Source organism: Vulpes vulpes, chromosome 6, assembly GCF_048418805.1.
Source record: "Vulpes vulpes isolate BD-2025 chromosome 6, VulVul3, whole genome shotgun sequence".
NCBI lineage: Eukaryota > Metazoa > Chordata > Mammalia > Carnivora > Canidae > Vulpes > Vulpes vulpes.
The window spans coordinates 74,825,287-74,850,177 of record NC_132785.1 but is presented as its reverse complement, the minus strand read 5'-3'; the positions used below and the strand labels follow the sequence as shown (position 1 = coordinate 74,850,177).

Genomic DNA, 24,891 nt, shown 5'->3' with positions numbered 1-24,891 from the left:
AAGTTTTTCAGCCGACTGTACTTTTAAAATAGGAGTGCACGTCTTAAATCTACTCCTGTACAGACTTGTTTTGTTACTCAAATAGAGTTCACTCTTGTAACTTAAGTGAATTTGGATTAGGTAACTTGACAAGGATGATGCCTTTTTTTTTTTTTTTTTTAAGTTTAAGTTAAAATCCTTGGTAATAATTCTCAATTTAAAAAAATGGTATTTAAGAGTGCCAAGAAAATAGAAAACGGGGTTAAGTTTCAAACTTCCCCTTTGGCATAAGCAATCTTACCTTTTTAAGAGACTTTTCCCACTTTAGAAGGGAGCATGAATATGGCTGTATCCCTTTTGAATTAAACTTTTTGTATACTTTGGTTCTTGATTTACTATAATCATGGAGATATCTGAAATGCCGAAATAAAGGAAGAGATTTTAGATATTCCACCTTCTACTAATATTAAGAAACTGTGTCCTTTGTAGTTTTATAGCATTAACAAAGTTCTTTTTCAAATAGCTGGTTTTTTGGGTTTTGTTGTTTTCCCTGTGATGAAGTATTTGGGTTTTTGGAATTTACAAGCAGTTCAGGAGAGGCAGTTGGTTTAGGAGCAAAGAACAAAGGAGAGCTACTAGTGTTCTTAGGTGTTAATTTTTGTGACTTTAAATTGGCAAAAAGGGAAGAAGACTGACATTTAATTGTGTTAAATTTTGGTTTACTTTTTCCCTTTTAGATGATTACAGAGAGATCAAAATTGTATTCTTGGTTTATGGTGATCCTTGGTATTATGGTAATCTGACCCTTGGCACAAGTCTGGAGAAGGAAATCTCTGTTTTTATTCATTAGCTCACCAGTTGGTTTATGTGAATTTGTTTGAAGATTATCCTTTAAGGGCATTATATGAATATTTGTTTTTTGTATTGGGGTGAAGACCACTGTGCTCTGTGCTCACCTATTTGCTCAGGTTTTTGATTTCTGAATAGAACCTTTCTACCTTAATCAATCTCAAAGGGATTTTCTACACCTCCCTACCTTGTTCCCTTTGCAATACAATGCAAAGTATAACTTTTTCTTCTGACTCTGGTTAGTAGAAGTTTGCCAGTGACCTTTTAATTGTTAAATAGTTTTTTGTCTTTATCCTACTTGGTGTAATAGCCTACTGCTTTCTCCTTTGTCCTAGGCAGCAATGATCATCCCTCCATTTTATCTAGCGTAAGATCAGCTATTACTACATAGTAATGCAATACATTATTGCCTCAATTTTTCTCTTTTCCTAGACCCTGAATTTTTTGAGAAAGGGACTGTGACCAGGATAGATCCTTAGTGGTTATACAGTACAAACTCCTTTTTCTGTTTGTTTGAACTACATGCTCTTTAACTAATTACTAACTCATGTTTGACCTGCTTTCCATAAGTAAAGAAGACTCATTAAAAATAGCATATTAACTGTAGGTAAATGCATAAGCTAAAGTACAAAAGAATGAAACTGGACCACTGTTTTTGTGTTATACACAAAAGTAACACAAAACTCAAAATAAGTTAAAAGACTTGAACATAAGACCTAGAACTAAAAAAAAAAAAAAAACCAAAAAAAAAAAAAAACCAAAACAAAACAAAAAAAAAGACCTAGAACTATAAAACTCCTAAGCAGTAAGCTCCTTGACATCGTTCTTGGTGATGATTTTTTAATCTGACACCAAAAGCAAAAGCAACGAAAGCAAATGTAAACAAGTGGGACCATCAAATTAAAAAGCTTCTTCAGAGCAAAGGGAAACATCAGAATTAAAAGGTGTCTTACTGACTGGGAGAAAATATTTGCAAATTATATATCCAGTAGGGGCTAATATTCAAATTATCAAGAACTCCTACAACTCAATAGCAAAAACAACCCATCTAACTAAAAAACATGGGCAGAAGATCTGAATAGATATTTTTCTAAAGGAGACCTATAGGTGGCGAACAGGTACATGAAAAGAGACTATACATCCTGAATCACGAGAGAAATGCAAATCAGAACCCCATTGAGATCCCACCTCACATCTGTTAGAATGGCTATTATCAAAAAGAGTAGCATAACAGTTGCTGGCTGGGATGTAGAGAAAAGTGAACTCTTCTGCACTGTTGGTGGAAATGTAAATTGGTGCAGCCACTCTGGGAGACAGTATAGAAGTGCCTCAAAAAACTTAAAATAAATAGAACTACCAAATGATCCAACAACTCTGTTTCTGGGTGTTTATCCAAATTTTAAAAACTATTAATTTGAAAATATATACTCATTCCCGTGTTCATTGCAGTGTTATTTACAATAGCTAAGATATGGAGACAACCTGTTTATCAGTGGATGAATGGAAAAAGAAATTGTTGTCTATATTTCAAAGAAATATTACTCAGCCATAAAGAGAATGACATCTTGCCATTTGGGACAATATGGATTGACCTTGAAGGCATTATGCTAAGTGAAGTCAGGCAGAGAAAGGAAAAATACCAATGATCTCTCTTATATGTGAATCTAGAAAAAATACATTAAAAAAAAAAAAAAACTAAGCTCACACAAAAAGACCTAAGCTCTATAGTCAATGATATATTTTTTTGAGATTTTATTTATTTGAACCAGAAAGAGAGAGATAAGATAGCACAAGCAGGGGGAGTGGCAGGAAGAAGCAGGCTTCCCACTGAGTGGGGAGCCTAATACAGAGCATGATCCCAGGACTCTGGGATCATGACCTGAGCTGAAGGTGGATGCTTAACCAACTGAGCCACTCAGGTGTCCCTTTAGTCAATGATACGGTAATAGGGGACAGATGGTAGCTACACTTGTAGTGAATATACCGTAATGTATAAGCTTTTGAAGTCAGTTAATTGTACACCTGAAACGAACTTAACGTGTGTGTCTACCATACTTTATTTAAAAAAAAAATTTTTTTTTTACCATGCTTTAAGAAAGACTTGATTACCCCCATCTTCAAAACAATAATAATAAAAAATAAGCTCATAGGCAAAGAGCGGAATAAAGCATGTACTTTAATCCCTTAGATAAGATAAAATTTTACTCTGTAATTTGGTTAACTGACCATTTTATTATTTATTTCGGACTGTGGATTGTTAAAAAGTGGAGCAGTCAGGTCTGAATATTAGGAACTAGATTTGTGGGATGGGAAGATGATTTCTTGTATTACTCAATGACTTAATTTCCTAAATAGTTTTTGTTTTTGTTTTTTAGCCATTTAGACCCTTAGAATTGGAATGTACTTACCGTCTTTGAGTGAGTTTCATTTTTCAAATGGTTCAAAATGTAGGAATTCTTCATCACTTATATAGGCTGGCTTTATGTTTCAACCTGGCTTTCTATTTTTTTTTTTTTTTTTTGAAGATTTTATTTATTTATTCATGAGAGGCACAGAGGCAGAGACATAGGCAGAGGGAGAAGCAGGCTCCATGCAGGGAGCCTGATATGCAGGACTTGATCCCGGGGCCTCAGGGATGAAGCCCTGGGCTGAAGGCAGGCGCTAAACCACTGAGCCACCCAAGGATTCCCTCAACCAGGCTTTCTAGTAAAAGGTGTTTAACTCATTTATAAAGCACCTGATTTTCATGGTTCATCAGCTCTTCATTTGTTAATTCAGTCCTTTCAACAGCCCTTTTTTAGAGATAAGGAAACTGGATTTGGGATAAAGAGAGTAGTAGAGAGTAGTAGTAGAGAGTAGATCAGTCTTGAAAACCACCTATCTAGCAGTTGGTGACACTAGACTTTTCACTCACATACTTTAGCGTTTATGTTCTTATTTATGATCCACATGGTACATAAAATTTTTCCTAATATTTGTTGAAGCTTGCAGAAATGTGCACCAAGAATGTACGGCACTGCTTTGAATTCAAGCTCACCGCCTGGATCTTTGGGTAGGCACCACTCTTGTTGTCTGCCCAGACATTTGTCTTCTTTATTATATCCCCAATGATTAAGCTCTAGATACTAAATATACATGCTAGAATGCCATCAGTTTACAGTGGGGATATATGTCTTTCACTCAGACCAGTTATTATACTGATAAGTAGGTATGTATGAAATCTAATTATTATATGAAGGCCATTATATGAAGGCCATTTGGTGAGCATGGAATTTTTAAGGAGAATTGGATAATCTTAATAACTAGTGTCTTCAAATTAGATTTTCACCTTCTTTTTAGGAATAAGTCTGCTACATGGTCAGATATTTGGGTCTGTGAGTCTTTTTTTCTTAGATTATATGGCAAAGATTCCTACATACTTTTCCTTTACTTTTTATACACTTAGTAGGCTACCCTGTTTTGTGTTAATACAGTCTTTCTTCAGACAGAATATGTCTTACCAGTTGTTGTGTAACGAGCCATCCTAAAACTTAGTGGTTCAAAATAGTCATCCATTTTATTTGCTCACTTTTCTGTAGATTGCCAGTATGGTTCTGCTGACCTGTCCCCTCATTTAGCTATGGTCAGCTGGAGGGTAGGCTGAGGTTGGATAGTTTAAGAGGTAGCCTCAGTCATATGTCGGGGACTTCACCTGGGATGGTTTTTCTTTATGTGTGTTTATTTTTTTTTTTTCTAGCTTTGTTGAGATATAATTTACCAGCAGATTTATAAGACATTTAAAGTATACAGTGTGATATGTTAATACTGAGATGGCTTTTTTTTTTTTTTTTTTTACCATATGGTCTTTCATCTCAGAAGACTAATGTGGTGCTGGGCTCGGTTCCAAGAGAGTAGTCTCTCCATGTCGTTTCTGTATTTTGTTAGTCAAAGCCAATCTTAAGGCTAGCCCAGATTTAAAAAGAGGTGGTAAAATAGATTCCACGTCTTATGAGAAACAAGTATCAGTCATATTTCTAAAGAGACTGCATACCTTCAATTCTCTTTACAGTCTACCACTGAGCATCTGGTAAGATTTTATGACTGGGTCATCCTGATTGGATTTTGGGAGTTCATTGGTAATCTCTCTGCAGTTTATCCTTCTTGCTACCCTTCTTCCCAATGCCAAACTTTTTTTCCAGAGATGCTCAAGTCTTTTATGAGCTCATCTGACATTGTTCCTTTATCACACTGGTTATTTTTTCCAGTGTATTTTTGCAAATATGGTTTGCAAATATGGTACCTGAAGAGTTAGAATTGATACTATTTATTGTACCCATACAGTATGCTGGGCATACAATAGTATTATCTTACTTAATTTTCACATTAACAATTAATGGAAGATATCCCCATATAATAAAAGGGAACCAGGTTCAATGAGGTTGTGTAATTTACCCAAAGATACATTCTACAAGTGGGAAGCTGAGATTTAGATACTTTTCCTTTCCTTCACATTCATATGTGTACTTTCTCTGTTTAGATACACATAAAAATAAAAGTGAATTGCCAGTGGAAAGTATTTTTATTACTCTTGACACTGCGCTTTGGAGAATCTGGAGATACTGAGATAATTTGTCCCTCTAGTGAGAAATGACTATATAACACCATGAATGGCATAAATCACATGTGCTGTGGAGCCTGTGTAATGGGAGCATGGAAAATGGAGCTGATAACTCCTGGGGAGTTGAGGAAGCCCTCCAATAAGGAAAGAACATCTGAGTTGGGTCCTGAAAGATAGAGCTATCAGGACACAGAATGGAGAAAAATGACATTCTAAGCAGAGAATACTCCAAAGAATACGTTTTAAGCTGAGGAAACTATAGAAGGGCATAGAAATGTGAATTTGCATTTTCACTTAAAATTTGCCTTTTCACATTCATTATTGTTAAGCAAGGACTTTTGTTGAGCTACTGTGATATTTTACTTTTGTTGATTTGTATTTAAGTCTCTAGATTTAAAAAAATCTTTATTGCTATCCTCCATCTTCGTGTCATCTGCAGATTTTATATGTCATTCTCTGAGTCTGAGGCAGCCCTAAGTATGGAGTAATATGTCATTAAATGGTTTTTAAAACTAAACATTTTAAATTAACTTTTCTTCTGACAATACATGTAATAAATGTAATTTTCATGTAGTGGATTTTTCTCAAAATAACATGAGGCATGTTAAGTCAGCCATACCCAAGATCTCCTAATCTGCATTGTAATCCTGTCAGTGGAGTAAATTAGTAGAACAATTTATGCTGTCTTGTAGCAATTTCTACTTTTCTAAGTTTATAAGCTATACTTTTCCATCTCTTGGTATTATATGCTACTAAAAATCAGAAATTATGTTAGTTTTTAACTGTGGCTGCATTTCTCAGTTATACTAAATATTTTATGGACAGAGGAGTTTAAGTAGATCTTTTCTACAGTATTGTGCTGGGTCTTATCTTCTGTTTAGTTGATAAAGTTTTGGCCCTTAAGTAGAGTACACTTTTGCATTTATCTTTTCTAAATTGCGTTTGGCTTCTGGTTTTTATGTCCCTTCATTCTTTTTATTTGTTTCTGTTCTGTGTTTTGTTTTGTTTTGTTTTTTAGTTTCAAGTTTTTAATGAAATTCCAATAGTTAACATTGATATTAGTTTCACGTGTAGAATTTAGTGATCGTGATTTACGTACAACACCCAGTGCTCATCACAAGTGCTTGCCTTAATACCCATAGCCATATAACCCATCCCCTGGCCCACCTCCCTTCTGGCAACCTCTCAGTTTGTTCACTGTGATTAAGAGTCCCTTTTCTGGTTTGCTTGTCTCTTTTTTTTTTTTTTCCCATGTTCATTTGTTTTGTTTCTTAAATTCCACATTAGAGTGAGATCATATGGTGTTTGTCTTTCCCTGGCTTACTTTGCTTAGTATAGCAGTCTTTAGTTCCATTCACATTGTTGCAAATGGCAAGATTTCGTTCTTTTTTATGGCAGAGTAATATTCCGTTATATGTATGTAAATATATACATATAGAAACACATTTATGTATATATAAACACACCACCTCTACTTTATCAGTTGATGGACAGTTCGGCTCATTCCATGATTTGGCTATTATTGATAATGCTGCTATAAACATTGGGTGCATGTATCCTTTTGAATCGATATTTTTGTGTCCTTTAAGTAAATACCTACTAGTGCAATTGCTGGATCATAGGGTGGTTCTATTTTTAACTTTTTGAGGAACCTGTGTACTGTTTTCTAGAGTGGCTCCACCAGTATGCATTCCCACTAACAGTGCAAGAGGAGGAGTTCACGTGCTTGCCAACATCTGTTGTTTCCTGTGTTGTTAATTTTAGCCATTCTGTATGTCACTTCATTCCTCCTCTACTGGATTTTTAGTTTTCCAAATAACCCTGTAAGTTAACAGTATGTTGCTCTTTGTTCCCTAGTTTGTTCACCTGAGAGTTGGTTGCCTTTATATTAATTAAAGGTGTGTTCTTGCTAGCAATTGAGCTGGTAACTCAGAAGCAATTTTTTCCTTAAGAAATAATGGTAAAGAGCAGCAGTCATCAAACTTTTTTTTTTTTTAAAGGCCAAGTATAGTCAGATTTTAGTCTTTGTAGGCAAATAGTGTCTATTGTACCTACTCAACTCCACAGGATGAAGAAGCAGTCATAGACAATACTAAAGGTATGAGTGTGGTTTGTTCCAATAAACTACAAAAACAGGTGAAAAGCTAGATTTGGCCTCCAGGCCAGTAGTATACTCACCTCTGGTTGAGAAGATAGTTGAAGGAATGTAATAATACATAAGATGCATAATAATCTATATTAGCCTAAACATATTCATTTAAAGCAGTATTTTTTTAAATTAATTTTTATTGGTGTTCAATTTACCAACATACAGAAAAACACCCAGTGCTCATCCCGTCAAGTGTCCACCTCAGTGCCCGTCACCCATTCCCCTCCAACACCCGCCCTCCTCCCCCCTTCCACCACCCCTAGTTCGTTTCCCCGAGTTAGGAGTTAAAGCAGTATTTTGTACATTAAATTTTTTACTCACAATAATAAAATGTTTCTTACAAAATTTTCATGATTTTTATATTCTTATAGAAATTGAGGAGACACTGTAACCTGCCCCCTAGAGTTCATTATTATTAACAAAATCCCACATCTTTAAATCTATGTGACAAATGGTTGATGAGCAGAATTACAGAAGTATGAGAAAGTGAAGATAATAAAAATGTTAGATGTGCCATGCTGGTAGGGGGTGCTGAATTGGAAGAAGTATTCCTTGGGTTTTTTTTGTTTTGTTTTGTTTTGTTTTGTTTGTTTTTTTTGCTTGCTTTAAAATGGCCACAATGGTAGTATGCCCTGTCTCCCTTCTCTTCTCCTGAGTGTAGATCTTTGTGCACAGCAGGGCTATAATATAACAACTTTGCAGAATAGATGATAAAAGGCAAACAAACAGTACAAACGCTTTGGAAGAGGAGGGTGGAAACCTGGGTGTAGGACAGCTGAATGTACAACAATGGTTACTGACTATCCTATTTTTCTGCTCAGTAATATGTTTAGTGGAGGTTTGTGGCACTTGTGCCATTGCTCTCTTTGGTATTTTTATTTTTTTATTTTTTTTAAAAGATTTTATTTATTTATTAATGAGAGACACAGAGAGAGGGAGAGGCAGAGACACAGGCAGAGCGAGAAGCAGGCTCCATGCAGGGAGCCTGATGTGGGAATCGATCCCGGGACTCCAGAATCAGGCCCTGGGCCAAAGGCAGGCGCTCAATCACTGAGCCACCCAGGGATCCCCTCTCTTTGGTATTATGAACAACCTCACCACATCTAGATAGCATTTATTGCATGCAGCTCAGTATAAAATCGGTCTCCTTTATGTGGCACTAAATATGCCAGGCTACCAAATACCAAATCACTATGGTGAGAGCCATGCTGTCAAACACGGAAGCCGTTATTGGCCTGGGGGTTATTAATAACTCAAAATATGACTAATCAGAATTAAAATGGGCAATAAAGGTAAAATACATTCTGAAATTTGAAGACTTAGTACCCCCAAAAAAGGATTTAAAATATTTACATATTGAAAAGTTTAAAAAAAATTTTTTTAAGATTTTATTTATTTATTCATGAGAGACAGAGAGAGAGAGAGAGAGAGAGAGAGAGAGAGGCAGAGACACAGGCAGAGGGAGAAGCAAGCTCCATGCAGGGAGCCCGACGTGGGACTCAATCCGGACTCAATCCAGGACCATGCCTCGGGCCGAAGGCAGGCAGGCGCTAAATAAACCGCTGAGCCATCCAGGGATTCCCTGAAAAGTTTAAAAATGAATACATATTGAAATAAAGCATTTGGGGATATATTGGGTTAAATAAAATGTATAAATGTTAACTGATATATAAAATTAGTGTTTCTTTTTAGAATTTGTTGAATGTAGCCACTAGAAAATTTAAAATTTTATTTGTGGCTAGCATTCTATTTCTGTTAGTATTGGGTTAGAGACTAGTTAATGTAAGATACCTAAATTTGTAATATTTTTCCTTCTTTTTTAAAATTTATTTTTATTTTATTTATTTATTCATGAAAGACACACAGAGAGGCAGAGACACAGGCAGAGGGAGAAGCAGGCTCCATGCAGGGAGCCCCATGTGGGACCCGATCCCAGGACCCCAGGATCACATGCTGAGCCGAAGGCAGACACCCAACTGCTGAGCCACCCAGGAGTCCCCTCTTCCTTTTTTTTTTTTTTTTTTTTTTTTTTTTTTTTTTAAGATTTCATTTATTTGAGAGAGAGAATGCACATCAGTGGGGGAAGGGGCAGAATGAGAAGCAAACTTGCTACTGAGCACTGAGCCCAAAGCAGAGTTCTGTCCCAGGACCCTGAGACTATGGACCCAAGCTGAAGGCAGACACTTAACCTACTGAGCCACGCAGGCGCCCCTGAAGTATATTTTTCTTAAACAGTATTAAATATAGTTTAAATTATTAGGAGTATAACTCACATACATCATGTGCTGATTATGTGTTGGCTTATTAAGCTAAGTCTTACAGATATGTTTGTCCCAATAGAAAAAAGTTTAAAACTTTTATAAAGCTTTCTAAGTGAACTGCAATTTTAGGCAATAAAACTTAAGACCTCTTTGATGATCCATCCTTCCGTTCATTTTATTCTGCACCATTGATAACCAGTTATTGGGTATATGTGTAGTGGATATCTTAGCTAATAAATTGTTTATCTGACATATATTTTCTTGCTTATGAGAACCAGATCACATTCATCTTTTTTTCTCTCTGGCATTTCTTTCTTCAACCATACTTTTCCTTTATAACCTAACTCTTTTAACACCACTTCTCCAAATAACTATTAGAGTATTTCTTGATCATTTTTGCTTATCTCTCCTTCCCTTACTCTGAACATCCAAAGGATATCTGCTTGTCTTTTAATCACTTTGTGATTTTAATTTTAATGATATACATCCATTATCTCCCTTACTAACAGGTAAATACTTCCAAAAGGATCATCTTTGTACTGAATTAAAGTCATGTAACTTGGCATATGCATCTTACCTCTTTAGATCTCATTCATGTTAGGATATGATTATTTTCTTTTTATTTCCATAGATTTCATTTTTGTTGTTGTTCATACTGCAGATGAATATACAAATGAAACTATGTTAATGGAATTACCCCAAATCTTTGGAGATCAGACTACAATAGGGATAACCTATATAGATAGACTAACCAGGAAGTAAACATATAGGCTTAATACTTTTTAGAATAAGAGAAGGAAAAGGGGATTTCAGGAAGGAGAAAACGTTAGACAATAGTGAATTGTATCAGTCACATATAATTATTGAAAAGTACACCAAAGGGGCACCTGGGTGACTCAGTGGTTGAGCATCTGCCTTTGGCCTAGGTCATGATCCTGGAGTTCTGGGAGCAAGTTCCTCATTGGGCTCTATACAAGGAACCTGATTCTCCCTCTGCCTATGTCTCTTTCTCTCTGTGTCGCTCATGAATAAATAAATAAAATCTTTTTAAAAAAAAAAGAAAGAAAGAAAAATACACCCAAAGTATAGAGGAAGGAAAGACATTTACCCAAATCTTACCACTTAGAAGCAGCTGTTACTACCCTTTTTGTGTATGTCTCACCTTTTCTAAAATGTGTTGATTGGGGGCACCTGGGTGGCTTAGTGGCTGAGTGTCTGCCTTTGGCTCAGGTCATGATCCCAGGGTCCTAAGATCAAGTCCCTCATGGGGGTCCCCACAGGGGAGCCTGCTTCTCCCTCTGCTATGTCTCTGCCTCTCTCTCTGTCTCTCTGTCTCTCTCTCTTGAATAAATAAAATCTTTTAAAAATAAATAAATAAAATGTGTTGATTGTAAAAACAACGCAAGTACATGCTCATTATACAAATTCAAACAATATAGACATATTTAGAATAACAAATTTTCCTTTTCCTTTGCAGTCCTTCCTTTTCTCCATAGGGAACATCTGTTTATAGTATTTGTATAAGTACATATTTTTATTATTCTAATTAATGAATATAGGATTGTATTATTTGGTGATTTGAGTTTTTTTCTACCTAACATGCCTTAGCAATCTTTCCATATTATGGATCTCTTGCATTTTAAAAGTGACTATAGAATTTTTTAAAAGAAATAAATGCTCATCTTAAGAAATTGCCACAGTGCAGAAGAGGTCCCCCAGGCCCAACCCTACTCTGTAACTGTTGCCTTGATTTTTGGATAACATTGTAGAAACAGTTTATGCTGCTTTAGATTATCTTTCTTTTCCTGCCTTCCCTCCTTTTTCTTTCTTCTTTCAAGTGGGACCATATTACATATATTGCTTTGCTAAGTTTTTAGTTTCAAAAATATAGGAGGAAATCAAACTAAAAAGTTTTTTTCCATAAGTATAAGAACTCTCCTCATACTGTTAATGACTAAGATTTTTCATTATGAAGTACTGTAATTTACTTAACCTTTCTTGTTAGATGCTTAGATTTGCCAGTTTTTCACTATTATGTTAAAGCTTTTTAAAGTTCATAGTTAAGTGCTTAAATTGTCCCTAGCATTTTGGTTGCTTTGGAACAAAAAGCTTTAAAATTAGAAGAAAAAAGAAAAATTGGGTTTATTTTCAGTTTCAGTCCCAATTTCAAAAGTGATGGAAATCAAAGCCCAATTTTAGATGAATGTACCATTAAATTGCAACATATAAATGTCTAGTTTAAATATACTTTTTCTTAGATTTGTGTTAATATATAAGTTGACCAGTTAGTAAACCCTTGTTCTATAATTCTATGTAAAATTTTGCAGTGAAGACACAATCCTTTATCAGCTTTTAATGTAAAATTTGTGAAATGATGGGTAATGAATGGATTTTTGTTTTTGTTTTTTAATCAGTGATTTTTTTGAACGAACCATTCTGTGCAACAGTCTTGTGTGGAGTTGTGCTGTGACGGGTAAACCTGGACTGACCTATCAGGAAGCACTTGAGTCAGAAAAAAAAGCAAGACAGAATCTTCAGAGTTTTCCAGAACCACTAATTATTCCAGTTTTATACTTGACCAACCTTACCCATCGTTCACGCTTGCATGAAATATGTGATGATATTTTTGCATATGTCAAGGATCGATACTTTGTTGAAGAAACTGTGGAAGTCATTAGGAACAATGGTGCAAGGTAAAGTACTTTTAATTTTTTCTTTTGTTACACATGCATTCACATTACTCAAAATTCAAAGTACACAAAAAGGTGAACTGAGGAAAATTTCCCTTCTGTCCTCCCACTGCTTTGTAACCCTCCCCACAGATAGCCCTAAAGTTAATATATTTTTCCAAAGCTAATTTCTCTCCAGACTACCAAAAGATGTATGTATATGCATAAATATTTGTACACATATGTGCATGGGCCACAGAGTCTCCTGTCCCTTTTAATGCAAAAAGTAACATATTTGATACCTTTCTCATTTAAAATGTCTTGAAGGTCAGTCCATTGCTTTATAAACTACCTTTCTTCTCTTTTTTGTTTATTGTATAATATGTCCCCTTGTGTAGAAGTTCCATCTTTACTTCCAAGTAAAAAAAAAACAAACCTTAAAGATACCTATTTTGTCCTTATTATGTTATCAAATAGTATAAAAGTATAAATATGCATATGTTTCTTGCTGGGTTTTAGTAGTTCCTCTGATAATATAAAGACTGAGTTTTATGTACTCCATTGAGTTCCCTTTTACCCAGCTCTTTAAGAAAAATGAATTCTTCATATACAAAAATTTTAAATGACATTATCTCTGGCACTAAATTAAAAATTGTTACTGCTTTCCTGAAGTTTAAGCATTTGTGATTGGCTAGTCACTAGTATTTATCATAATAATCCTTATTTGCATTAAAACTTTTTATAGCCTCTTGGAATAATACAGTATGTAGTGTTCTATGTCTCATTTCTTTCACTTACTATAATGTTTTCAAGGTTCATCCACATTGTAGCATGTATCAATATTTCTTTTTATTGGTAAATTCTACTGTATGGATCTAGCACATTTTGTGACAGACATTTAGGTTGTCCCCACTTTTTGGCTATTATAAATAATGCTGTTATAGGCATTCATGTACAAGTTTTTTGTGAACCCATGTTTTCAGGTCTTTTGGTCATATATCTAGAAGTAGAATTGCTAAGTCATATGTGGGAACACAATGTTTAGCACTTAAAGATCTCCAAACTTTCAGAGCAACTGCATCATTTTACATTCCCCCTAGCAGTGTATGAGAGTTGCAGTTTCTCCACATCCTTACCAAGTCATATCTATGGACAATTTGTTGTTGTCCATCTTTTTTATTTTGCCATCCTAGTGGGTGTGGAATGGTATGTTGTGGTAATTTTGATTTGCATTTCCCAAATGACTATGTCAAGCATCCCTTCATGTGCTTACTGATCCTTTATATATCTTCTTTGGAGAAATGTTTGTTCTGGTCCTTTGCCCATTCTTAAATTGGGTTATTTATCTTTTTTATTACTGAGATGTAAAAGTTCTTTGTGTTTTTGGATGCAGTCCCTGATAAGATTTGCAAATATTTGTTTTTTATGAGTTGTCTTTGTCTTCTCACTTTCTTGATGGTACCATTTGAGGTATCATCTCCCTTTGCTTTTAACTTTTGTTTCTACTTGTTAATAGCATATACCTTTTGTTTCTGTCTCTGGTAGTATTTACCAGTGGTCCTAAAGACTTCTTCATCCACCAGAATTAGATTTACTGGAAAGAGCATGCCAAATTACACGGAAATGGGATAGAGGCTATTTGTTGGTTGAATTAGTCAGTATAGGTACTCTGGATCTTTTCACCTCAATATTCTTTTCTTATTATCTCATTTACCTTTAGGTATCCCTCCTCTCTTGTTGCATTTTATAAGTGTAGATTAGGTGCTTCCCTTCTTACCAAGACTTTCTGTTTTGAAAAAAGCAATCAGCTAATGGATTCTTCTAGAAGATCCTTTGTCATTGCTTTGGTAGAATAATAAAGACAACACCTGACTACTTCACTGAAGCAACAGTTCAACTCTTTATCCTCCCTATCCTGATTAACCCAGTTTGCCTACCAGTTATGCAGACATTTGTTCTCTACTACTTCCTTAGAGCCTATAGAAGAAGTGAGAGAATTTGTGGTCTTCCATAAAGAACACTTAACTAGGATTATATTATATTATATCAGATATGACCTCATTGTTTCCATTTACAGATGAGTAAACAGAGGTCCAAAGAAGTCAAGTAATTTTTTCGTGATATCTATCATATATTACTGATCTCCTGCTGTTTACTTGGACTGCTCTAGACACTGGAGATATAGCAGTGAATAAAACGAAGTCATGGAGCTTCAATTTCAGTCTTATAAGTAGTAAGTGGTAGGATTTAAATTCAGGTAGAGCAGACTTACAAAAGTATTTCTAAAAACAAAACAAAACAAAACAAAAGTATTTCTTTCCCTGTATCATTGTCTCCTTAGTTTTGGATTCTGCCATTTATTTGCTCTGAGCAAGTATTTTAAACTCTTTAAGCTTTCGTCTTTTTTCAGCTGTTAAATGGACCCCCTGCATTACAGGTTCGTCTTACAAGATGAAATGATATAATGAATGTGAATTTTTTAAGCTGTATTATATAACATTGCCATTTGATATAGGTGCCTTGTTAGTATTTGAATGTTTGTATTGGGGGACATGCAGTTTTTCAGGATTTTTTTTTTTTTTTTTTGATTTTTCAGAGATATCACTAAATGTAGGACTACAATAACTGCATGGGCCACTGAAACTAGGAATCAGGTTTTTCTATTGTAGCTCTGAAAGGAAACCCCACAGTTAACAATTTCACTAAGAAAGACAGTCGTTTTTGAAGATAATCATCCTACTTTTGTACATGGTTTTCTGAAAAATGCTGCACAAGCAGTTTTAAGGCATTTGAATTTCAGTTAACTTTATCTTCTTTTTAACAGCCTGATTATCGTTGTTCACTGAAGGGTTGAGAGTATGGTGACCTAGAACTCAAAAGCTTACATGATAAACCCATCTTCTCCACTCTCTCTCCATTGCTGCCCCTCTCCCCACCCCGCCCCGCCCAGAATTGGATCATTAAATCATGAAAAAAGAAGGTGGAGATCACACAAGAACACATTTGGGATTGTTGAATCATCTCTCAGTAGTTGAAGGATGGGGCTAGAGTTTGAGAGAATCTGAAAAATTGAATCAATATAATTGTGTATTTGGTAATTTTTAAAAATTAAAGTGGGTTTGGGCAACTTGTTTTCAGACATTTCAGGCATAGTCAAGATATTCTTGGAGTTCATAGGAGATTTGAAGCAACAGACATGAAGAGATACCTCTAAAAAAGTAGATATACTGACAGCGAGAAGTGGCACTTTCTTTCCTAAGAAGGAGATGGAATAAACATTAACTACTGGTTAATGGTTAAGTATACTGGCCTGGCTTAGTATATAATTTGGTAGCATTAGAAGACATTGCAGATTTGAAAGTATACTCGCATTTATTGAACGTTTCCTGTATGCTAGGCACTGTGCTAGATGCTTTCATTTTAATTCTCGTGATATTGATAGGTGACGCAGAATTTTCCAAAAGTTGTATGCTCCTTGGTATTTACTCACAGAAGTTGAAAACCTAATGTCCACACAAAGACTTGCAGATGAATGTGTATAGCAGCTTTATTTAATAACTTCCAAAATTTGGAAGCAACCAAAATGTCCTTTGCTAGGTGAATGGATAAATAAACCTGGTACATCCATGCAAAGGAATATTATTCATTGCTAAAAAGAAATGAGCTATCAAGCCATGAAAAGACATGAGGAACCTTAAATGAATATTACCATGTGTTAGAAGCCAATCTGAAAAGAGTACATATGTATGATTCCAATTGTAAAAGGCAAAACTATGGAGACAGTGAAAAAGATCAGTGGTTGCCAGTAGTTGAGGTGGAGTTGGGGAGAGGTGAATAGATGGAGCATGGCAGATGTTTAAGGCAGGGAAAATACTCTGTGTACTGTAATGATGGATACATGTCATTACATTTGTCCAAACCCATGGTGAAACACACCAAGAGTGAATTGTCATGTAAGCTATGGACACTGAGTAATGATGATGTGTCAGTGTAGATTGATCATTTGTAACAAATGTACCTCCGGTGAAGGGGATATCGGTAATTGGAGAGGCTGTGAATGTGGGGCAGCAAAGGGCATATGGGAGATCTCTAGATCTTCCTCTCAATTTTGCTATGAATCTTAAAACTGTTTTTAAAAACTGAAGACTTTATATTAACAATATAAGTTATGTGCTCTGCTTATTAAGACTGATGTTTATAATTTTTTAAAATCTGGGTTTTTTAAAAATAAAGACTCATATATATTAGAGAAAATTATGAAAGGTGAAGGCCTAGAGTGCATTTCCCAAACGCTCCTTTCAGAGATAATCATTGTAAAAAAAATTAGTGCACTGAAAAAAAAAATTAGTACATAGGTTTTTTTTTCCTATACTGCACTAAATTTTTTAAAAATAACATCTTTTTCACTTAGTAGTGGTTTGGAGATCTTCATATATCAAAACACATAGATGTACATTTCTATTTGGTTTTGCATAAACTGATTAAACTATTGGTTCCTAAAAAGCTTACTTACTTTTTCTGAGGCTGGAGAAAGTTACTCCTTTTGCTAGCCTTATGTGAATTTTCCCTTTGAAAATAATAAACTGCATTTTTTTCCCAAATAATCTCTGACCTGGGCACCTGGGTGTCTCAGTTGGTTAAGCATCTGCCTTCGGCTCAGGTCAAGATCCCAGAGTCCTGGGATGAGCTCCTCAGCTGGCTCCCTGCTCAGCAGGAAGTCTGCTTCTCCTTCTCCCTTTGCCCCTCCCTCTTTTCCACCCCTCCCAAATAAATAAAAAATCTTAAAAAAAAATATAATAATCTCTGACTCCTGACTGACAGACCTTTTCTCCAATGTAGGTTAAATCAGTAAAATAGCAGAATTGGATTTACACCAAAGAATTTCATTTATGGCCAGATTTTCCCAAATATTATCCCCATACTACTTAGATTTAAAATTTACAAAGTGTTGGAGCACCTGGGTGGCTCAGTTGGTTAAGCATCTGATTTCAGCTCAGGTCATGATCCCAGGGTCGGGCTCCCAGCTTAATGGGGAGTCTGCTTCTCTCTTTCCCTCCCTCTGCTCATGCTTACTCACTCCTCATTCTCTCTCTCTCTCAAATCCTTAAAATTTTTTTTTTAATTTACAAAGCATTACCTAATAAAAGTATATGACCTACAGCTTTCTAGGTTTCACTGATAGAATGCTTTAAGCACTTTAATCTAATGAAGTAACAAAATTAGCATTAAAATCTAGAATAGGGCAGCCCCGGGGGCGCAGCAGTTTGCCTGCAGCCTAGGGCGTGATCCTGGAGACCCTGGATCTTCCTGCCGTCAGGCTCTCTGCATGGTGCCTGCTTCTCCCTCTGCCTGTGTCTCTTCTCTCTGGTCTCTGTGAATGAATAAATAAATAAATCTTTAAAAAATAAATAAATAAATAAAACCTAGAATATAGGGCAGCCCGGGTGGCTCAGGGGTTTGGCACCGCCTTCAGCGCAGGGCCTGATCCTGGAGACCCGGGATCGAGTCCCGCGTTGGGCTCCCTGCATGGAGCCTGCTTCTCACCCTGCCTGTGTCTCTGCCTCTCTCTCTGTGTCTCTCATGAATTAAAAAAAAAAAAAAAAAAAAAAAATCTTAAAAAAAAAAAACTAGAATATAGAAAGTAGGCGCTAAGTATTTATTAGAAGTGGAAATTTTAAAAATGAACCTTTAAATCTTTGGGTTCTGGGGATCCCTGGGTGGCTCCGCGGTTCAGCACCTGCCTTTGGCCCAAGGCATGATCCTGGAGTCCCCAGATCGAGCCCCGCATGGGGCTCCGGGCATGGAGCCTGCTTCTCCCTCTGCCTGTGTCTCTCTTGCCTCATTCTCTCTCTATGTCTATCATGAATAAATAAATAAAATATTTTAAAAAAAATAAAAAATAAATCTTTGGGTTCTTTTTAAATATTACTGTCCTAAATGGTGTTAGTGAATAATAATTAAACTGCATTGATATTGAAGACAAAGAGAAATTCTAAATATATTGAGAAGATAGAATGAACATAAAACATTGGAGGACCCAATGTAGTTATTTTGATTTGAACATACATGGTTGGATAAAGATTTATTTATTTGAGAGTGAGCATATGCAACGCAAGTGAGGGGAGGGGCAGAGGGAGAGAGAATCTCAAGCGGACTCTCCACTTGTGTGGGGAGCCAGATGTGTGGGGCTCAATCCCAGGATCCAAGAATACAACCTGAGCCAAAATCAAGAGTCAGACACCTAACTGACTGAGCCACCCAGTCACTTGATGTATTGTAACTCTTTTTCAGAAAGAAGACTTTTTGTTGCTCAGCTAACACTGCTGATCTTTTTAATTTTAAGTAAGCTCCACACCCAAAATGGGGCTCAAACTTACAATCCTGAGATCAAGAGTTGCATGCTCTACTGACTGAGCCAGCCAGGCACCCCACTACTGATCATTTAAGGTCAAAATTTCTGGTTCTCAGCCAAAGAGAGTCTTTAGCAACATCCCCAAATTGTTTTCCATGACCATAGTATGTTGATATAATTTTCATTACAAAAAAAAAGGTTGTTTGGGACAACTGTTCTTTCTTTGAAATTCTAAGTTAAAGTGAAAACTACCTTCTTTAGACATATGTTGTGTTTATTGTATGTACCAAAGACCCAGACTTATAACCTGATTCTTAGATTGTCACTGCAAGTTCAACAGCTAAAATTTAGAGTCCTATTTACTTGCATAATAATGTAAATTGAGAAGCATCATCTATTTGAGACAGAGCATGAACAGCGGGGTGGAGTGGGAAGGGGTAGAGGGAGAAACAGACTCCCTACTGAGCAGGGAGCCAGCCAGGGAGCTTATCCCAGGACTCTGAGATCTTGACTTGAGCCTAAGGCAGACACTTAACTGAGCCACCCAGGCACCCCTGAAAATGAATTTTTTTCTAAACAAGTTTAATTTAAATCACCTATAAAGCTTATGTTGTATTTCTGTATGGACTCAACAGAATAGTTCAGCTTAACAAAAATATAGTTCAGTAAGGTTCAGACTGATCATACAAACAACTAATCTTCAGTATTCTAAGGGCCTTCAAATTGCATTAGTCATTAGGAGCATCTGTCTAATGCCTTTCAAAAGTCTTTGTAAAATGTTGGAGGTGAGGGTAGTTATTCTCTGTGGCAACTTCTTTATTGATCCTTTGCACTAATGCCAAGTACAGTCAGCTAAATCTCTACCAGGACTTACAGTCATTACTTTGGGGGTAAGAAAAAAAGGATAAAAAGGGGAGTTGGCAAGTAAATTGAGGTTTACCTCTTTCCTAACAGAAAAAGAACAAATGTTTGCTTGCTTCAATTTCTATCTCATTGAACTGGTTAGTAACAGGATGGTGAAGTAGAACAGTAGTAATTCTGAAGTTCTTAGTTCCCTGTGGCAGGAAAATATTAGCGACTAATATCACAAAAGAGGGGAGACTATATATAGCTACTTCTGTCCTGAAATTGCTGTTCATTTCTACATGGTTACACAGGTTTAGGTCTGAGAAATTTGAGTGTCTTCTGAATAAAATCTCTCTTCTATATCTTTTCCACCTCCTTCACAGTCTGTTTCATTTGGCCAATATAAGATCAGTTTTTAATGAACAACTTCACAGATACTTTGAATTTTTCTGAGAACAAGATAAAATTGTAGTTTCTTGATTTTCCATGCTGTCTTGGAGGCCAATAATAGTATGGTATGTAAGTGGAATTCATTTGACCTATGGTTCTGAATTACTGCTTTTAAAATGGGGTTATCTATCTTAGACAAAGTCAGAGGCCATCCAAAGAAAACAGGCAAAGAGAACTAGGAGAAATGACATATGCTAAAATAATTTTCAATGAAAGGGAAAAGAGTGGTAAAAATACAAATAGAGAGATGCCGAGATGGCTCAGTCAGTTAGGCGTCCAACTCTTAATCTCAGTGTCATGAGTTCAAGCTCCATGTTGGGCTCTACATTGGGTATGAAGGCTACTTTAAAAAAAGAAAACAGTACAAATAGAATCTACACATCACTAAAGGCCAGGGGAAATCCTTTGCTTAAATTAAAAACATATGCTAAGAGAATAATTCTGAGCAGAGTTTAGAACACTTTTTTAAAATAAAGAACCAGATATTACAGACTATAGTTCATATGGTTTCATTCACAGCCACCCAACTCTGCTGTTACAGTGCAAAAGCAGCCATAAACAGTATATGAATGAGCATGGTTGTATTCTAGTAGTTCTTTATTTATAAATGCAGAAATTTAAATAACCAGTTATTTTCACATATCACAAAGTCTTCTGGTTTTTATTTTAAACCATTTAAATATGTATAAATTATTCTTAGCTTGCAGATCATACAGTACAAAAAACAGGAGGTAAGTTGGATCCGGCCCACAGGCCATAGTGTAGGGACTTCTGGAATAGAGGAAATGTTACTGCTTTAAATAAGGGTTATAGAATAAGATCCCCAGGAATCCCTTTTTTATTTAGAACCTCAGAGTTTGGCACGGAGAAGTGGCTTGGTATGGTGGAAAAAAGCCTTTGGAGCCAAACTGACTATTTCTGGAAATCTTCTTTCATAATCTGCAAAACTGAAATAATATCTATATTCATATGGTGATTGTACTAGCTTTTGCTGCTTAACACACCACCCCAAAACTTAATGGCCTAAATCAATAAACATTATTTTCATCATTAGTTGGCTGGAACATTCTTAAGGTCTGGGCTGGCCTGCCTTTAGGCTGGATTGTCTAGGTTTTCTACTTAGAATAGCCTTACTCACATGTCTGGGCCCTCAGACTAGAGTGGCTACTTTCACGTGGCCTCCCATCCTTCAGGAAGCTAATCCTCACTTGTTCCCAAGGTGGTAGCAGTGTTCCCAGCAGCAAAAGAGGGCAGGCCCCACTGTATAAGCACATTTCAAGCCTCAGCATGCTCATGTTTATTAGTATTCCATTGACCAAAGCAAGTCACATGAACAAATTCAGAGTTACTGTGGGAGGGAATCAAAGAGGTCTGATTCAATGGGGGCCATACCTGCAATAATCTGCCACAATTTGTTAGTAGGCCAGCATAGCACCTGGCACATAAAGCACTCAGTGTTAGATCCTTCCTGTACTTGTCAGAGACCAGTGATGAGTCTGCCAGCTGTGATGACTCATCTTTTTTTAAGTCAGTCCCTAATTTTCTTAGTCCCTGTTCTTGAGAGTTTGCTATATATCATTTTAGGGAGATGATGACAATACCTGTAAACTTTTGAGAGCTTACTGTGTGCCACACACTGTTCTAAGATTTTTATTTATAGATCTTATTTAGTTCCCATAACAGCCATGTGTAATAAGAGGTCATTTGCTCATTTTACAGTTGAGAAGCTCATAAACAGGTTAATTAATTAAAATTTGACCAAGGTCACAAGTGAAATTTCCAAGCACAGTGTCAAAAATCACTGCTTCTGTTTGAAATTCATGAGTATGAAAAAAAATATTAAAGGATAGCACTTAAGCAGGATTAAATATTGTAGTTGAATGTACTCATTTATCACTCACTATTTATTCTTTACCTGAGCATTTTATAATTTGTCTAAGTGTGAAGAGATGCAGGATTATACATACGTGGTTAGATTATCTTTTAATCATTCATTCTAAGAGTGATACAGATCATAAGGTTGAGTATCTAAAAATCAGCATCATCTTTTGATCATTGATTCAGAGAGGGAAAACAGCTCCAATATTTAAACCGGTTCTTTTGTTATTTAAATTCTTAATCATTGTTCTTATCACAGGGTACCTTAAAATTTTTTTTAAAGATTTTTAAAATTACTTATTTGAGACAGACTGAGAGCATGAGCGTCAGCAGGGTTGGGGTGGGGGAAGCAGACTAGCAGACTCCCCACTGAGCAGAGACCCTGAGATCATGACCTGAGCTGAAGGCAGATGCTCAACCGACTGAGCCACCCAGCATCCCCCAAGGGTACCTTAATTATTTTACTTCTGTACTCTGAGCTGTTTAAGCTTTAATCTTTTCAAATAGTTTGCTTGCAGATGGAAGAATACTATTTACTAGCAACAAAAGGTGACTGCAAGCATGGGGAAAACTATAATTTTTATTTGTTGATTTTCTGTCTTTTAGCATAGTTACGAGGAATGAAAAACCAATTATGTCTTTTTTCTTGGAGGTAGTAGAGAATATTCTAATTTAGTACTTAAAGCATACACGAAGCCAAGTTTTATATGGTTCATTCAATAAGCATTGTGTGCTGTTGTTACTCTTGTAGGTATCAGAAAGAGGGTAGTGACTAAGACAAGAACTAGGACTTACATTCAAGTGCAAGAGAGAGAAACATACCAATCAACATAATTCAGATTCTGGTCAGCATCGTAAAGAAAATGAAACTTGGGGTGCCTGGGTGGTTCAGTCAGTTAAGTGTCTGCCTATGGCTCAGGTCATGATCCCAGACTCCTGGGATTGAGTGCCATCGGATTTCCTGCTCGGTGAGGAGTCTGCTTCTCCCTCTGCCCCCACTCATGCTTGCTATGTCTCTGGTTCTCTCTTTCTGTCAAATAAAAAAAATTTTTAAATAGAATAAAATATATTTAAAAAAAACTTGATAGGCTAGTCTTGAGTCATAATTTTTTGTTTTAGGCCATTAAATTCAGTATTTTCTCTATAAAACACTGTTAGATGCTATAGGATAATCCAGTATGAGTATAGCATTAGTATCTATTGTTCTCAAGCAGAACATAGGTAATGGGAATAGAGTTTGCAGCGCAAATATAAGTGAAGGCCTGAGAGGGGAGGGAGAACTGGAGGAAAGTAGTCAAAAGGTACAAACTTCCAGTTACAAATAAGTAAGTGCTAGGGATGTAACATACAACATAACTGTAGCTAACATTGCTGTATGACTAGGAAAGCTGTTAAGTGAATAAATAAATCCTAAGAGTTATCATCACAAGGAGAAAATTTTTTCTTTGTTCTTTTCTTTTTATTGTATCTGTATGAGATGATGGATGTTAGCTGAACCTATTGTACTCTTTCACAGTATACCTACATCAAGTCATGCTGTGCATCTTCTACAGTGATGTATGTCAGTTATTCCTTAACAAAAGTCAGGGGAAAAGAGACATAGATAAATTTTATATTGTTAGTGAATGTATCACCAACATTCAAATAGAATGAATGAAAGATACTGGAATGTCAAATTAATTTAGCTCTCCAGTAATCATTTGCTATGATTGGCCATTAGAATGGGCTGATGTTTACTTTTTAATTATTTTTATAAAGGTACACTTGAATCTTCCACTTGCTTCCATAGTCAGTCAGCATGTTGATTTTCATTGTTAACATTGTCAATGTTAAGAATGCTATTGACCTTAAAGATAGTAAAAAAAAAAATTCAGGTTATTTTCTTTGAGCTTCCAGCTAGAATTTGAGAATGCAGGGAATGATTGGCATAATTTTGTCATCTTAACTTGTTAGTTGTATATATAATAATTTCTTTGCCAATTCTTATTTTTTATGCACTGTATTTTGGTGTGTAGAAGCCATTTGACTTTGATTTGACTAACTCAAGTTGTCAGAGAGAATACCTATACATTGAACTTTTTTTGTGAGGAATGGATTTTTAAGTGAATTTTTATAATGTTTAATATGATTGAGATAGAAACAAACTAGAATAGGTCTCCCTTTACATAGTTTACGTGTTACACATGACTCTTGCCTTTCTTCTGGTAAGTATTGCAGGACTAATTTAAGCTTATTTGAGATCTAGCAAGTAGACCTACTTCAGTTAGCCTTTCTCTTATGCATTAATGTTTTTTAGAAAAACAATAAATGTTTTTCTTTTAAGCTAAAGAATAAAATAACATTCAGATAGACCTTGATCCTAAGTAGTCTAAACTAATATAGTTTTATTAAAGCACTATTAGTTTATGATAAAATTCATTTTTAAATGTATAGCTGTGACTTAGTTATATAATCCATCACAGTAAAACAGAACATTTCTACCATTCCCCAGAAGTTCTGTTGTCCCCTTTTGTAGTCTACCCTTGCCCCACCTTCTAACCTAGACTATATGGCAACCACTAATGTGTTTTATGTCTTTATAATTTTGCCCTTTCCAGAATATTAATATAAATGAAATCTTGGGTCTGACTCTTCTTTTCCATTGATCTGTATGTCTTTCCTTTTGCCAATATTACAATACTACAGTGTCATTATTTACTGTAGCTTTTTAGTATCCTTTGTTGATTTTTCCTCATGATGTGAAACAAATGCTTTTAGTTGGAGTTAACTATTTCCTAATGTCTATCATTAGCGTTTTTAAATTAAACTTTGTTTTGAGGTAACTGTAGATTCACATGCAGTTGTTAAATAATACAGAATTT

At 35.7% G+C, this 24,891-nt stretch overlaps 1 protein-coding gene across 4 annotated transcripts in view; it reads left to right on the top strand.

Moving 5' to 3' along the window:
- Positions 1 to 24,891, top strand: part of BAZ1A (bromodomain adjacent to zinc finger domain 1A) — an 89,603-nt gene that overhangs the window by 2,267 nt on the left and 62,445 nt on the right. For all 4 annotated transcript variants that reach the window (XM_026019034.2, XM_026019032.2, XM_026019033.2 and 1 more), the window contains one exon: positions 12,250 to 12,528. In XM_026019034.2, the coding sequence (XP_025874819.1) occupies positions 12,250 to 12,528 (279 nt within the window). The remainder of the gene's footprint in view (positions 1 to 12,249; positions 12,529 to 24,891) is intronic.